The sequence below is a fragment of the Cyprinus carpio genome, chromosome B10 (assembly GCF_018340385.1).
Source record: "Cyprinus carpio isolate SPL01 chromosome B10, ASM1834038v1, whole genome shotgun sequence".
NCBI lineage: Eukaryota > Metazoa > Chordata > Actinopteri > Cypriniformes > Cyprinidae > Cyprinus > Cyprinus carpio.
In genome coordinates, this window is record NC_056606.1 from 7,911,376 (window position 1) to 7,929,582 (window position 18,207).

The 18,207-nt window shown below is 38.5% G+C and overlaps 2 protein-coding genes across 3 annotated transcripts in view; one reads left to right on the forward strand and one right to left on the reverse strand.

The window, feature by feature from the left end:
• Window positions 1–12,723, forward strand: part of LOC109052044 — a 38,567-nt gene extending 25,844 nt beyond the window's left edge. The window contains exons 7-9 of the mRNA XM_042732309.1: window positions 581–638; window positions 1,387–1,600; window positions 2,284–12,723. Of these exons, the coding sequence (XP_042588243.1) occupies window positions 581–638; window positions 1,387–1,600; window positions 2,284–12,181 (10,170 nt within the window). The 3' untranslated portion in view covers window positions 12,182–12,723. The remainder of the gene's footprint in view (window positions 1–580; window positions 639–1,386; window positions 1,601–2,283) is intronic.
• Window positions 1–18,207, reverse strand: part of LOC109054485 (cytosolic purine 5'-nucleotidase) — a 595,585-nt gene that overhangs the window by 251,537 nt on the left and 325,841 nt on the right. The gene's annotated exons all lie outside the window — the stretch shown is intronic.

The following is an 18,207-nucleotide window of genomic DNA, read 5'->3' on the forward strand; positions in this document are numbered from 1 at the left end:
CACAGCTTTGGTATGTGGTCAGCATGTGTGTGTTCTGAGCAGTTATTTTTTTGTTGTGCATTGTTGTGATTAATAAAATACACATATGGGTATTTGTCTAGGACCTTGTATTATAATCATTATTCAGATTATATATATATATATATATATATACACACATACATGAGGCCTTAAAATCTATGAATATTATTTCTTTAAAAAATTAGCAATATATTGTTCATATATTGCTCTACTCCTGCTGTTGCATGTTGTACCACAGGACCTCATCTTTCAAATATTTTATATCATTTTATATGTAGATTCACCAGTTTATCCATGTCCAATGTACGTCTTTCACAAAATGAAGCCAAATCAAGGTAGTCCGTAAATTAACCAGTCTCATGACGCACACACACACAAACTGATTGAAGTGAGTTTTGCTGTGAATTTGCATGCTATTTAATGGTTATTCTATTTATTGAAATCTGCATGTTCAGTAACTGAGGTTGGTAAATGCTTTAATAGTAATTAATTATTAATTGTAAATTATACTTTTTTTCTTGTTGTTTCTTACCATCTTCTTTTACTCTCCTTGTGTCAGTTTCCCTTACAGGATGAAGTAGCGGGACGCCCCCTGCCCTGTGCTGCCTCTCAGTGCTGTGAGTGACAACATCCCACACTAGATGGAGCCTCAGCATCATGCCTGATGCTTCACTGTGCTCTCTACTCCTTTACATGCTGCTTCTTGTCACCTTTGAGTAGCATAAATGTTAACATACAATCTGTTCACAGCGAATATGTTCACAAATGTTCAATCAAGCATCAAGCACAAGTAAATTCACATTAGAATTGCAATATCAGTCTTTGTAAATGATTTTGTTTTTGCACATCCTTTTGCACATCCTTTCACTCTTGATTTTTAATTTCACCAGGCAACTATTTTGGATGGACTGACAGTCAGAGTACGTAATGTGTATTCAGATTTTATATAGTAACCTTTTAATCTAGATTACTCCCTGGAACCTCCCCTGGACCCTCAAAATAAATATGCTTTCATATGTGCCCCTAAGTGTTGAGATTTTCATGCACACTTGCACAGATCAATTAAAATACAACACAATAAGTCATGAATTTTCCCCAAATTTCCTTGAGTTTTGACCTTGTTAAAATGATGTGTTCTTTGTGTACATTGTGAGCTCCTTGTTTTGATTCTCCTGCACTTACTTCCTTGTTCTTTTTTATATTATGTGACTGCTTTGTTGCAAAGAGACACATTTGATTTCACTTAGATGATCAATGAGATTTTGCTTTTACATTTTTCATATAATCTTTTATTTACATTAACATATTGCATATATAAAAATGGCATTTTGTTGTTTTTCTCACCTGTAATGTTTCCCTGTCTAGCTTTGGATGACCTGGACAGTGCAGTGGATGATAGAGACAGTGACTACAGGAGTGAGACGAGCAGTAGTTTACCTCCACGCTACCACACTACAGCCCAGCCCAACTCTTCACTACACCAGTATCCCATGGGGCCACGTTTTCAGCAGCACATGGATTCCTGTGCTGACTCTTTGCACAGCTTTGAATTTGACTATAGAGATCCCCATGCAAGCAGGTACATTCAGTTCCTATATAGTACTATGCAGTCTTTGTGTACAATTGCACCAGTTTTACAACACTTTTAGCTCTGAATTTAATGGTTCTGGGATGGTAATTTCCATAACTCAGCTGTGAAATAGCAATTTATATATATGGTTGCAGATTATCCCTGTTTGTTATGCTGATCTTTAAACTTGCAATTTGAGGATGGATTTCTAGTGTTTTAGAATTGTGATTTGTGTAAGAGAAAGAAACTGAAATGTGGTATTCTGTGATTGTGGTTAATCAGAGTCTCTTGTGCGGCCCAGTACAGAGCTAATCCGGATAATTCTTTTGCATCAGATCCCTTTTACAAATACAGAGATTGTATTTCTTGTGATCATTAAGTTATGGTTGAAATTACATTTGTGTGTAATTTATATATTTTCCCACCAGGTGTATGCATAATTTTGGGGGGGTGATAAAAAATCTGTTTATTAGCGAGGTGAAAAAAATTTAATGGTTCGGTAAGGACTGTAATTTTCACTTCACATTTCTGGTAATGCTCTTTATTTTTTTGGGTAATTTCACAACTTAAGTGCATCACTATTATTGTGTTCTTGCTCTCAGCAACATATATCTCTTATGTTGAAGTACATTTTTTTTCTCTTTCTTTCCCCCTCCTTTTTATCCTCTTCCATCCTTTTTAATCTCTGCTAGAATTCCTAATCATAGGGGTAGAGTTAGGATTGTCCCAGTAGATTCAGGCATGGGTGTGGAGGATTGGGAGGTCAAATACAAACTACAGGGTAAAAGTACCCTGTGTGAGTTCCTTGATAGAGAAGAACAGGCATGGATTGAGGAACATGGCAGAAAAAATGATCTTGTTCATATTGAAAAGGCTTGCCATGATCCCATAGTCAGCCAACTACCTCCAATCAAAAACAAAAATGCTTCATTAAATGCCGCTTACCCAGAAGGCTATGCTACTATTGACCGAAGGCGAAGGAAAAAAATACGGGACCCAGGAGGAGTGGAGCATGTTGGAGCAGAGCATTTCCCACCCGATCTTGCATTTCTCCGTCAAAAACGAACCGAGCTTGTGTTACGCCAAGTGAAAGAAATGGAAGAGGCTGATGAAAACATGATGCCATGCCTGAAACCATACAAAAATGGCTTACTCTACAAAACAAGAATGTGGGCCAAAAATAAGATAGAAAACACACTGGAGAATTATGTTGCATATCAAGAGGAAGAAGCAGCTAGACAGAGGGAAGATGTAGGCTTTGATTCTGAGGGCTCAGATGAGCTACAGTATTCCATTGGCTCTGAGGAGGAGTTGGAGGAAATGACCTCTTTAGCTAAGGCGCTCAGGGCTGAGGAGAGGAAAAATTATAGCCAATATGGATATTTCTCAACATATGGGAGCCAAACTGAGAGGCTACAAGGTTACCGTGATAAGAAGAATGGAAAGGGTAAAATTGGTGGATGGGCTCCAGAGGTCATGCTGTCTCCTGTTGAGGAACCTAGTGATGAATATGTTGATCCTATAGATGAGCTGCAGTGCCTGGTTGAAACTGTATCAGAATATCTAGCTGAAAAAGAAGAGGAGATCAGTAAATATGGATCTTTACCCAAGTCTAACAAATCAAGGCTGTCATCTCAGGGGAGTGCAAAAACCGAATCTGTTGGAGATGAGCAAGGTATCACCTCTAAGGAAGTGAGAGATAAACCCATAGATGCCAAAGAAATAAATTCAAGTGGTGCTTCTGACCATGGAGTGGCAGGGATGAAGAATGCCATGAGTTCATTATTTAGCTCTTTAACAGATAAAGTTGTATCAAGCTCAAAACAAGTGGACTCTAAGTCTGTTGAACAATCAGAGAATTCAAGTTATGTTCCTGTTAGTTCTGGTATATCAAAATTGTTTTCCTTCATGCCAAAGTCTGCAAGTCCCACACCAGTAGCTGTGGTATCCCCTACTCAGGATCCTCAGTGTGATAGGAAGTTTTCAATGCCATCTATTTTGCCTTTCCAGCCATCAGATGCCACGTTGCAAAGGGTGGACCACTCAACTCAACCAATCAGAAATGAGCCCAACAAATACAGTGATGTCACAGCTCACAATGAGACATTGTCTTCTGTGAATTCAGTATTGGGAAAGGGGAACACTTTCACTGGAGATAGTGTTGTGAATGAAACAGCCAAAAGTTTTACTTTTGATGCGGGGGAAATGCAGCCAGGTGATCAGTCCAGAGTTTTGAATTGCAATATGAAACTCAATACAATGCCAGATGCATGTAAAGTTGCTGATGGTGAAAAAACTAAAGCTTTTAAAAATATTTCCAATGAGATAAATAGTGAGAACACACACACTGAGTGTATAACACAAAAAGTTGCTGAAGAGTCAGGATTTTTCAGTCCTTTTAAGAAATCTCTCAGTTCATTAATCTCACCTGGACCTCCAGTGCCTCCTCAGACTCAAACACAGACAGTTTTTCCTGTTTTCAGATCAGCAGAAGACGTTAGAGTAGAAAAACTTTCAGACCAGTCCTCCCTCACAAAACAAGCTTTTGTCTCTTCTGGCAATGTATCTGTCCCACAACCTCCAAAGGCAGAAGGAGGGCTGTTTTCTGGATTGTTTAAGTTTGCATCTGGTGAGGATTCAAGTACATCCAAAAGTATGCCACAAAACTCAGTTAAGACAGATCAAATTCTTAATTCCCCAAACAAAATTACAGGTGTAATTCCATCTTCAGTTCATGACAATGCAAAATCAGCAATACAGAACCATAAAGAACCTGAGGCAACTGCTAAGGGGAACACAGAAACAGGCTGGTTTTCTACTCTTTTTAAGATGGCACCAACTGAAGATCTGCAGCCTGTTACGCCACATACCCAAAGGCCTAATATTCAGAACTCTCCACTTCCTCCAGGGTCAAATCAAAATGGACCTAGGATGCAACCTCAGAATCCATCTTTGGCTAATGAACAAATGCAATTTAGGCACCAACGTCCTGGTCCAACTGAAGTCCCTCATGATACAGAGCAAAAAGCATCTCAACATGAATGTCAGGGCCTATTCTCTGGTTTGTTTAAAATGTCTGATGATACATCAGTTGCCCAAGCATCTACTAATCAACAACACCAAGGAGGCTTACTCTCAGGAATCATGAAATTTGCTTCTACAGGTGATATGACCACAGGTACTCAACTCAATCAGTCACAACAAAAGAGTCAGTCTGCTCAAATAATAAATCAACAAACCCTACCTCACACCCAACAAAGTGCATCTAATCCTCTTTTCCCAGGGACATTAAATGTTTCCTCCACAGAAAATAGACCCAACCAACAAAAAGACTTTCAGCATCCATCAACATTTGCACGTGCACCACCTCAACAGGGAAGTATTTTATCTGGCCTTTTCAAATTTGCCTCCACTGACAAGGTTTCAGACACTGAGACAAAGATCTCCCAGGTGCAACAAAAATCATCAAGTGCAAGTGCCTCTCAAGATCCTGTACAGTATAATGCTGAGGGACAGAGCAGAAACCTACTTCAGCAGTCCAGAGTCCAAAATAAGCAATCAGACCAACATCAGAAAGGCATATTAGATGGCCCTAGACAAAGTGTATCCCATCAAGGATCTTCTCAACAAGATGGCTTTCTGTCTGGACTTTTCAAGCTTGCCTCCTCAGATGTTTCTGTCTCTCAATCAACTCAACAAATACAGGCATCTAACAATCAGTCCACTCCGCTTCAGCCAAAAACAAATGTTATTGGACAAAGCCAACCATCTCAAGAACAAAAACCCCAGTCAGGTAGTCTCATCTCTGCCTTTCTCAAAACATCCTCCACTGATTCACAGGAACTAAATACACCACCTGTTACACATGAAAGCAAGGAACATTCTTGTCTGCAGCAGTCAGCTATGACAAAACAAAGTTCTCCTGTAGCCAAGCAAGATACATCCTCTCAGTCAGGAATTTTGTCTGGTCTTTTCAATAAACTCACATCCTCATTTGAAGATGTATCTCCAAACAGCCAGAATTCATTTCTACAGAAACAGGAGCAGCAACACATACCAACAAAGATTTCCACTCATCAAGGTCAATCAAATAGAAAGCTACCTCAAATACCTCCTCAGAATCAACATACACTACAAAACCAAAAGCCCTCTACTCAACAAGGTTTCTTATCTGGAATATTAACCAGGAATACAACAGAGATTTCCTCTGCCAAACCAGAGAATGTGGTTATGGAAGGATCACATTTGAAGTTCAATTCTTTAGGACTGCTGAGACACAAGGTATCTGACCCAAATGATGTGCCAAACATCTGTGAAACAGAGAGCCTTGATTTGAGGACTCCAGCGAGTTATGCTCGGTCACAACAGAACCGTGCTGCTTACACATCTAATAGCACCAGTAATTTACCCCTCTTATATAGCTCACAAAACTTTTCGCTCTCAAGCCAAATAAGAAACACATCATATAGCACTGAAAATCTTAGTAGCCTCCCTCTTGGTTACCCATCTCAAGCCGTAATGTCACAGGAATATTTAAGGCAGAGTTATCCATCCTTACATGGTGTATCTGATCAATATGCCTACCCACAAGTCTCTTCTTCATATGCATTGGGACTTAGTCCCAATGATGAACACTCATGGATCCAAGAATCTATATTGTGGCAACAGCTGAATGATCAGTCATTAGGCAGCTATCCTGATGGACATGGAAGTATAGCTAGTGATCAGGTCCACAAATCTTCTCAGTGTCTGAATAAGATAGACATGGATGTTAATCAACAATATTGTCCTACTCAGCCATGGATGAGTTTGCACACTTACCAAGGAGAGAGCAATAATCAACCAGAGTATTCCAAAGATATTCGCCATAGTTCTATGACAAAGAGATTGTGGAATAGCCACAAGAGTTTGGATCTTACTAGTAGTCAGGAATTTGAGGGTGTATTGAATTTGAGCCTGAAGAATAATGCTAAATTAGGAAAGTGGCACTCATTTAGTGCAGATAGTTGTTACAGTCTAAACAGTATTTCATATCATGAGGGATATTATGAGGAAACACCTCCACACCTGTCTTACTCAGCTAATGGACAGGTTATATATCAAGGCACATCAGAAATTTGCAATCAACCTGGGAATAATGGAGGCTATATTAATGTAGCTACATCTCCCAATCCATGGAATTCCTCTTCAACAAGCAACACTGACATGGAGGAACATGTTTATCTTGAGGAGTCAGAGTGGTATCAGCAATGGCTTTCACTTTTAGACCAAGGGATGTGGTGGCCAGCAGATGATGGAGATTGTGGATATTTTGTCTACACTGATTATGAGTACATTTATGCTCTACTGACAGATGTGTCTGGGCAGTATGTCTATGCATGTGCTCCAGAACAAGACTGGGGAAATACAGGGGACTTGTATCCTAATGCCTGGCTGTATAATGAGATGGTTAAAGTTTGTGGTTTTAAGATTCCTCTCTACAATGAAGATGAGCTCCTTTGGATTCCAGGGCAAGACCAAAGTGAAGCTGAACTTCTGACCGCACCACTTGACTTGTCGGCAGCCTATAGAAAAGGTAATCAAATCATGAATCTGAACCTAGAGTGTTTCTCTTGGATGTTTGAGGATTCTATTCTTAATCAAAGACAGCAAGCTCTGGATTTTTCCACTTATCAATTTAACAAGGTTAAGATGGATACAAAACAACAGCGCCAAAACAATTTTGGGTACTGGAATCCTTGTCAGGAAGCAGTTGACCTCTCATATCATGGTGCCAACCACAATAGTGCAAATCTCAATAGCAGAGGAATAAAAGAACTGCTATCTCAGAAGGTTTCTATTTCATTTGGTGCTACCTCAACTACAAATTCACCTACCACGGGTGTCTACAGCTGCTATCAGCCTCAACAGAGGCGACGTTCATCCACTGGAGTGCAAGTAAAGCATATAGATGATGTTTCAGAAGAGGAGTGGAGAAAGAGAGTACAGCCTGGAGAGGAGCAGCCCAATCGACCCATTAAGAAAATATCCTCTTTTCTATCCTCAATTGTTGGCAAAAGTTCGGATTCAGAATCAACCAAAAATATAACTGTCTCTAGGTCACCTAATGCCAAGGATGCCCCATACATAGGACAAATTCAAAGCAAATTTACTAAAGCCTCTGAAACTCGACTTGGTGATCAGCAAACCAAAAACATGATCTCAACAGGTTTTCAAAGTCTTAAATCAAAGCTCATAAAGGATGACTCCTCCTGTGCAACAACTCGGACAGAAAACACAAGTCACTTGGCATCCAAACCAATTTCAACAACATCTGGTGTTTCAGTATCATCTCCAACACAGTCATCAGCTTCCACAACTCCTCAGAGTGCATCCACTTTAAGCTCATCTCAGAAACCCAAATTGGCTAGACAAGCCACAATGTCACAACAGTCCTCTGTTGCTTTAAAATCTGTTAGTTCTACTACTTCAATTTCAAGAGACTGCTCAAGTGCAACCTCCAAATCGGCTTCCCCAGAAGTTTCTCAGCCAGTAGATAAGCATGGTGGCAACCCATCTGAGCAGTCTGGTGGGTTTTTAACCCTTTTCAAGACTGCAGTGGGGATAGAAGAGGTAAAGTCAGATCCCTCTAAATCTACTCAGTCAGTATCTAGACAACCAGAGAAAAATGGATCTGCTTCTGCTGGCAGAAAAGATTCAACAACAAATCAAGACAAAACTGGAAAGTCTAGCCTTTTTGGGTCAATAGGTGATATTTTCAACATAGAAAGTCCTTCACCACCAAACACAAATCTGCAACATTCTCCCTCACACCTGCAATCAACTAATGTACTAAATGATTTGAACAAAGACTGCTGCCAAACAAAAACAATGCTTAAGGGAATTCAGAAGCAACAAACAGTAAGTCCCTCTGGACAAGACGGTCAGTCGGAATTACCTAGTGTATCACAGTCATTTCAGGGAAGGAGTGTCTCAGCATCTCAGATATTTTCCCCTGAAGCTAACAAAGTACCAATGCCAGGGAGATCTCAAACTATGCCACCAGCTGGGGAGACAAAACCAGAAGCCCCCTCCAAGCAATCTGGTGGCTTGTTTGGTTTCTCTGTTGGGGATATGTTCTCTGGGGCCACAGCCTCTAAAGAGGAAGGCAAAGGGCTGCTGTCCATATTTGGTGGTTCCGGTCAACAACAAGCTCCCTCTCAAACTGGATCCGCCTCTCCTCAAGAAAAAATGGATAGTGCATCTACAAAAGAGCCACTAGGCAAAAACATCCTGACTTTGTTTGGAGGTTCCAGCATTCAACAGACTTCACCACCATCTGGAACCTCAAGTCAAACAACAGGATCTGCTCCTCCCAAAGAGAGTCAAGGTCTGAATTTATTTTCTGTGTTCAGTGGCACTAGTACACAGCAGTCTTCAACACAACCTGATTCTTGTAATCAAAAACAAACACCAGGCACTGTCCCTCCAAAGGAAACATCAGCCATGGGTTTACTCTCCATGATAAGTGGTTCTGGCACTCAGCAGACTTCACCTGGATCTAGAACTGATCCACCAAAAGATCCACCAGTAACAGGATTACTATCTATGTTCAGTAGCCCTAATCAACATCAGACATCACAGCCACGCTCTACCACACAGCCTGGACCCCAAGGGAATGGACAACAAAAAGAGCCCCTGGGTAAAAGTTTATTTTCTATGTTTGGTGGTTCAGGGCAACAACCTTCACAGCAGACAGGATCAATTTTTGGTGGTATATTAGGTGGATCTTCAAGCTCTACTGAGAGTCCAGCGAAAGGTTTATTCTCTATGTTTGGAGCACAAAGCCCACAACCACCAACTACCAGAGTTCCAGGCACTGTCTCTACTAATGAGCAAACAGTTAAACATACTTATTTTTTGGATGGGTCTAACTCCCAACAAACTCCACCACAATCTGTCTCTTCTTCTACAAAAGAAGCAACCCTTGCAAAGGAAACACCTAAAGACAGTCCAGCAAAGGGTTTAGTTTTGGACTCTGGAATAGCCATTCACCCAGCAGCATTACAGGAAGGCTTGACTCCGGAGTCTGTTGTCCCATCAAATGAGCCATCAGTAAATAAAATACCCTCCTTGTCTAGTGCACCTAGCTCTCAGGAATCCCCACAACAACCAGATTCAATGTCACCTTCTATTTCCCTTGATAGTAAAGGGTCAAAGGAGTCACAAGGTAAAGATTTGATTACTGTACAAATTCCACAGCCAGGTTCTTCTCAACCCTCCTCACTTCTAAGTGGATTGCTATCAAATGAAACCCCTGGTAAAGGTCTTTTGGCAAACCTTGCTGGGGCTATAATTCAGCCAAGTGAGATACCAGTTACACCAAGCTGTGATCCAACTGTATCAGCACCAAAAGCCCCACACGAAGTATTGACAACTGTTGATGGTAGATTGGCATCTTCTGAATCTAGCAAGATACCGGCACACCAGGAGGATTCTTCTGCTCAGGGTGTAGTACCACCAAAAGAGGGAGCGACCTCAGGCTTGTTATCAATGTTTTCTGGGTCAGGTTCTCAAAATGCTCCTTCTCAAACTGGGTCTATGCTAGGTGGGATTTTCCCGGGTGCCTCAGGATCAAAGGAAATTCCTGGCAAGAATCTGTTTTCTATGTTTTCTGGGCCCAGTGCACAGCCCAGTCCAGGTAACACTGGGCCTAAGCTTGAGAGTAACAGTCCAGGGTCTTCTACCTTCAATGAGTTTCCAGGAAAAGGTTTATTTTCTGTGTTTGGTGGATCAAGTCCACAACAGGCCACTGCTCAGTCTTCTTCACTATTAGGAGGTCTTCTGTCTGGAGTTGCTTCTAAAGATGCTCCTGGAAAAAGTCTTCTTTCCATGTTCGGTGGGCCTAATTCAACACCTTCACCTAGTAAAACGGGACCAAAATCCGAACCATCTGAAACTGAGGGGGTGTTGAAGATTGCATCATTATTCTCTCGAGGGGATGCCACTGAGGACAATAAATCAAAGACGGTGGGCTTCATGGAGGAAAAGAAATCAGGACCACAGAATGATGATTACAAGCATTCTATTCCCTTGGGCGATCAACAAAAAACAGCAGCCCCCATGGCTCCAGTCTCTGCTGGTATTGCTGACAAAAGCTCAGATCACATTGTTGAGACAGTTGCTGCTGAGGGGAGTAAGCTAGATGTTACCGTAAATTATTCTAGTTTGCTTGGAGATGCTTTATCAAAGGATGTTGATTCTAACTTGGAGCAGAGTACAAAAACAGAAATCCAGATTACAGATCACAAACCTGAGTCTATAAAACAGACCGATTCAACAGAGCCCAATGCCTCTGGCTCTGAGGGACTTCAACATCATGAACAACAGAAATCTGTCATAGATTCATCAGCTGAAGCAGTCAGTGGGTTTATGTCTAAACTCTTTACTGGTGCCAGTTCAGCAACAAATTCATCAGGAAGTCTCTTCTCACAAACAATCACAGAAAAAAACTCACTCTTTGGCCTGCCAAGTAGCTTGCCCATGGAATCTATTAAAAATGACCTTTTCGGTATGTTTAAATCACCAGAAGCAACCAAAGCAGCTGACATAGCACCATCTATTACCTCTACTTCTCAGTCTCTTCAGTCAGTCCAAGATCAGAATGCACATAATGATTCATTGTCATCTTCTGGTGATATTACATTGTCTGGAGACAAAGATGAAAAAGATAAAGTAGAAACCCTTTTACCCATGAAAGAAATGTCTGCTAATGATACTTTGTGTAATTCAACAGTTGTAGATCCCACAGCAGCTTCCAGCTGCCATCCAGGTGAAACAATTGTTAAGAAGCCTTCTGACAGTGAAGTAATATATGAGAAAACCGTTGTCATTGTTTCTGAACCTGAGGCAAAGGATACAGACAAATCAATATCTGAAATAGACATCAGTTCAAAAGTGGCTCAAAATCCTCCATCAACAGAAACTTCTCAGTCTATATTTGGCTTGCCAAGTTTAACAGCACCTAAGTTGGGTTTCATGGCTGGAGCTGCAGATGCTGGAAAGTCTTTTGGATCTTTCTTTTCTTCACCACCCTCAATACCAAACACAGAAAGTGGCAAGCTTCTTTCTGGGCTTAAGTCATTTTCAGCAGGGCTGTTTCAAGAGGAGATGTCAAAAGAAGAAACATCAGCATCTTTGTTTGGAACAAAATTGGGTTTTCCATGGCATAAAGAAACTCCAGAACCTCCTAAGCAACGAAGACCTCCAGTTGTTACAACCCAACCTCAAAAGAATGAAGTTCATATTGAGAATAGAACAACTGCTGAAATGGGGCATGACAATTTTATGTCAAAGGAAGAAAATGGTCAAATCAAACACCCTGTTGATGTTAAACAAGAAATTGTTGCAAATTCTGAAGTCCAAAAGAAAAAAAATGTTGTCCTAGAAAATGACACAGATAAACCCCAACAAAGTTTATCCACTCCTGATCCTCCTCTTCTAAAAGAATCAGAAATCCATATCCAGACCCCACCCTCTACAGATGACTCTTCAGGATTACAGCAGCAAAAGAAGGACCTTTTGATTCCAAAAAGGCTAGTAGCAGCATAATAAATGGTTTTATAAACCATTTATGTTGCACTAAGTTTACATGCACAGTCATTGTTCTATCAAAAAAAATATATATATATGTTTTTCATGTTCATCTATCAATTTCTGGGCTTTGGTCTCTGTGATGAAATAATTATTAGAATAGGACTAGTAGTGCTCACGCAAATCTGCTGAAGACCACTTATAAGTATGCGTCTGAAATATTCAAATTTAAAATTAAGGGGCTCATTTTAATCAGAATATCTCAATATGCTGAATAAGAATATTAATGTGCATGTAAACACGCTCATTAACTTTAGTTTTAGCTTTAGTTTACGAAAATGGTGGCTTTCCCAATGTGTGATTTGTTTCTTCTCAGTGCTATGTGATTTTTGTATAGTAACTGTGCTTTGATTCCTTGTAACTTTGTATTTCCTTTAGCTGTGTGTAGCATTTACCGAGTTTCTTAATTGGTGACTGGTTAAATTGATGTAGTTTTAAAAATCTTAGTTACTGTAACTCACTTGCTGCCATCTTTCTTTTGTTTTCTTTTCTTTTCAACAACACTAGCCCTGTGGACTCCAGTCGTTTTGGATCTTCAGGGAACCTTAGCCAAGCTAGTTCCCAGCTCAGTGAGACTGGTCAAGAGAGTGCTGCTTGTTCAGAGTTAGAGGAGTCCTACCATTCCTACCACAGTACCGGCTATCGACCATCCAGAAATGGGCATCACCCTACCAATGGACAAACATCCTGGGGGGAAGATGAAGGATTGAAATCCTCCCAAGAAAATGGAAAGGGTTTAAGCAGCACCATAAAAAAGGAAGCGGTTTCTCAAGTGGACAAAATGCATAATAAAACTCTCAAAGGGTAAAGATATTGTATTGGCTTACTGTGGTTTTCTAGTGCACATTTGGTACAGTATAATGAATATTCAATAGCATGAATTTATTTTCATACAATGTTTTATTTTTCTAGCTTCAGGGACGATGGAATGCCTTTGCCATTCTCTCCATCCAGATTGCGCTGGCTTAAGGCAATCAACAAAGTGAGAGTTCAACTTAAGGAGGTATAGTAGGGAGCTCATACCCTCCATCTCCTCTGTCTATTCCTTTTTCAACTGTTCCAGTTTCACACTTGAGATCAAACACTACCCATATCTTTTTTTTCCTATAAACCTGCACCAGTTATCAGCATCTTATCAATCAAAATTATCATTTAAATTTGATCTGCTTACCTTTATTGCTTTCCAGTAGGCAAGTATGAATTGGACAACCCCATTCAGCTCATTCATGAACATCTGTTTTGGATTGGTTGAGTTTCACCATTTAAGATTTAAACTTGAGAAATGTACGTTTTTTTGAGACTTTGTGGAAATAATTTTGGTTGGTTGTTGGTTGGTTGCAACTTGGAGATATTAAATTCATGAGTGCAATGAATGTGGTGGTATTTCACTTTAGTACTCTATCAGCTAGGCAAGGCATGCTGGATTCTCATCCTAGACCTCACAACCTTAAACTGCAAGGGCCAAGGTCAGGCTCTGAAGAGTTGCTGTTTGATATCGCTGATAAAGTCACAGGGAGTAATTACACATTGAGCGGCAGGGAGCTAGAGATAGCATGTGTCTTGAGGAGTATTTAATGACTAGTTAAAAGAAATTGGGGACTTGACTTTTAAAGTTCACAAAGTAAAGTACATGGCTATTGGTATCATTTATGCCTAATTATCAAAGTGGAATATGGTATGCTAAAGATGTAAATACAGCATGTTGATTTAAAATAATTATTTAAAAGGAAAAATAACAATAAAAGGCCAGAATTAAGTTTTCACAAGTTTTTTCCATAAATCATTTAAAACCAGTTTATTTATTAAAAAATATTATAAATTGTTACAAACTGTTCAGTTACTGCACACACACATGCACACACAAATATGTATATATATTTTTTTGATATTTTAATTTATTTACCATAATTATACATTTTTTTAATTAAATGTTTAATAATATAAATGATCATAATATAGATTTTTTTCCTTTTTGTTCATTGTTCTGTTTTTCTGTATTGTTGCCCTGTTACTCCTCTCTTTTTTTCACTCTCTCTCTCTTTCTCTCGTCTTGACAGCCAGTAATTAGCTATGCTGTTGTCCCCCTTCGTTTCTTTCATTTGACCGCACATAATTGAGTGTGTGAGCCACTAGAAATAAATTAACATTGTGGGGACTTATGTGGCTTGATCACCTCGCATTGAGTCTTAATAAATCCAAATTAATAGTGTCACCAAATCATAATGGCAGATCAGATTAGTTCCAGCTTAGATTGCTTTGGATAAAAAGTTCCCGTTTAAGATTTTATATTACAAAATGTCTATCTTTTTATGTATAATGTGTACAGGTGGAGTAATTTATTCTGATAGCCTAACGTCGCTCATGCTAATTAAGTGGTCTCACATATGGCGCTCTTCATTGAGGCTCCATTATAGTGATTGCTGCTTGAGACTTGTGGTGGATGCTTATGTAAAAGCTGTTAAATGAATAGAGTGGAGACAATGGGTGTGGTTTAACACACTGCTTAGCTGCATACATTTTTGTGCGGAGAAGGACATAAGAAATTATTCGAGTTAAGCTTATTCTTATAAACATCTACACTGAAGGAGTTTACAGGCTCCGGTATACTGTCTTACAAGCATAAATCAAACACAGATAGGACATTTAATCTAGTTTTCCACACCTCTCTGCCTTAAAGGTGTAATAAGATTTGGCTAATCCCCTAAATGGCCCTATCATCTTTAGTATTGTTTAAAAGGATCTTTTTTACTATTATTCACATTATGTGTACCATATCATTCCTTATTTATAGTGGATTGTTGAGCAGTATTATAACATTCCTGTCATTTGTTTAATTGATTGTACATTATTTCTGACTGTGTGTGTTTATGAAAGGGGAAAAAGTGCATTGTAACATGCACATGTTTAATAGGAGGCAGGCACACAGCAGTGCCGATAAGAGAGTATAGGGAAATAGAGGAGAGATGGAATGCTGGCATTTTGACAGTTCCAGATTAGCTTTGTGCTGGAATACATTGCCAGAGGACACCGTGAATAAGAGTGAGAGAGTGAGGGAGAGAGAGTGAGGAGGATGTTTGAAGCAGAGATGCTCCACTGTGACCGTGTCACACTAGCCTAGACTGGAACCCACTCAGCTGTGCCGATGTCTGTGTGTGGAGAGTGTTGTGTCTGTTTCTTTGTTCAAGATATGTTGGATTGCCAAAGCAGCCGATTGGATAAGCCTTGCAGAACAGGAGTGTTGATTAGGTCAACCATTTGAGATCCAGTAGCATTTTTATATGCAGGTGGTTTGGATGTTGTTGAATCTTCAAAGTGAAACTTGACTTTTTTTTTTTTCACTTAATTTTTTTTCTGAAGGTAAGTTTTTTGTACTTTTTGTGTACTTTTTCAGTCTTGTGATGATGAATTGTATGAAATTTGTCAAGAAATGTCGAGGGCATATTTCACCTGAAAATCGATTTTGCATGAAAATAATTTAGTCTTTTAATAGAACCTTTCACTAGTTTATGAGGTTCATCTGAAAATGTTGAATGTATGATGGTGTTTTATAAACTAAAGGTGGAATATTTATTGTAACTGAATTATTAATTAATTATTATTAATTGTAACTGAATTGTTAACCGTGTAGTTCAGTAAAATATAGATTTAAGTCCTTCAAAATAGTGATCACAGACACCAAACACCAGGAGTAATAGAAAGTATTAATTATATAATTTAAAATATGTTAAAAATAAATTAACTCATTCTTTCTTGACTGCAGATGAAAAAGGCAGACAGGACAGAACACCTGCTTTAAGATAATTTTGTCATATTGTGAAATATTACTAGCTGTTTCATATTTTAATGTTTTAAAATGTAATTTATTTCTATGATGCAAAGTAAATTTTCAGAATCGTTACTTTAGTCTTCAGTGTCACATGATCTATTAGAAATCACTCTAATATGCTGATTTGCTGTTCAGTTATTGTCCATCATTAATCGACACTCAGTTTTTAACAGTAGTTGATGTTGTAATCATCAACACTAAAAACAATTTTTTACAGTCATGCATTTTTTTTATAGGTTTCTTTAAATAGAAAGTTTGAAAAACAGCTTTTTAAATATCAGTCTCTTCTAACATTATAAATGCTTTAACACTTTTGATCAATTTGATGTATCCTTGCTGAATAAAAGTATTAATTTATTTATTTTTTCTTCTTACCCCAGACTTTTGAATGAATCATGGTTTCCACAAATTTAAAATGGCACAACTGTTTTCAGTATTGATAATAATAAGAAATGTTTCTTTAGCAGCAAAGGGTCATGTGACACTGAAGATGATGCTGAAATTACTGATGCTGAAAATTCAGCTTTGCATCACAGGAATGATAGATTTTTAAATATATGATGGCAGTTGTAGAAAATTGTAATAATATTTCACAGTATTACTGTTATTACTTATTTTTATGATCAAATAATTGCAGCTTTGGTGACCAGAAGACTTCTTTCAAAAACATTTTAAAAATCTTAATTATTCCAAACGTTTGACCGGTAGTCTGTATATTCTTGCAGTTATGACAAATTCTAGACTGTGACAGTCAGCTAAATTATTCAGTTTTAAAAGAAGCCAGCAGAATGTACGAACCAATATTTCACACTGGCTCAGGACATTGTGTCGTTCTTATTGTTGAGTCCTGAATTTAATAAAACTTATGTGTGACTTGGCCTAGGTAAATCAGGAGCACCACTACTAATGAGAGCTGATTAACCTGAGCAGATAGTTTCTTATTAGAAATTCTGAGGCATATCTGTCTCTTGGTTGGAATTGCAAATTAGGCAAGAATCTGAAATATTTTGATACCTGAGCTATCTGCAGAATAAATGTCACAGAAATTGGTTCATAATCTCATTTAATTCCAGCAAGTTTAACCAGGCCTTTTTAGTCACATATCAGTAATGGCTTCATTGGTCCTTCAAAGAGTGTCTCATTATTGGTTTCTGCCAACTGTGCTCTTATCATGTGAACACAAAATTCAACTGTTTGGGAGATGTTGGACAGAGGTTAAACCTATAATGGGAATATTTAAATGTGATTTCAGAGTATTTAATATATACATTTATTCTAAGTTACTGTAGCATGGGACATTAACAATAAATATATACAAAGCTGGAGTACACTGATTATGTAGAATTTTAACTTAAGCTGTTTTAACTTAAAGTAATTAAAATATATCTCAAAGTGCTCCATTTGAAAGTATGTAATTTCCTGTATTAAATGGTAAGTTAAAAATCCATCATAAAATGTGCTGTCCCTGACATTTATTTTAGCCTATTGGAGACACGTGGCAGCCAGCCAAAATGTGCCCTTGAAAGCCGCCAACCTAAACGCTCAATGTTGAAGTCACAGTAAAGATCATGTTGGCCATTAAATGCTTTTGGAGAATAACACAGAGGACAGTATCTGAATTTCAATGACTGCCTTATTGCTAGCACATATTACAGGAAATAGTTTATTTACACATCTGCATTATTATTGGATATAAAGGATCTCAGAACAATGTTGATAATAGACTTAAAAAAATATGTGAACTATAAGACAATAATCATGTCCTAGCATTATGTACTTCAGTATCTAATTTACCATCATAATAATGTTATGATTGTAATCAAAATCATAATAAATGATATTTCAACCTTTATTTCAATGTAGTGCAGTATATGTTTAAAATCATTGAATATGGTAAAAGAGTGTCTCTAAATAAATAAAAAAGTGAAAAGCCTCGAGTGTACAGATGAGACTAGCTAACATTTTGTCCTGACAGGCAGGAAATAGGGTGAAGCTGCTATTAGACCCAGCAGGTTCTGATTAACAATCATGATGCACAGTGAATACAGCTGGGCTGTCACCCTCCCTGTGCTGTAACAGTTACTGTTAGAAGAGCTGACAGGCAAGAAGATAATATGTTGTGTTCTGTGTGGAATATGCATACAAGTTTGGCAATGTC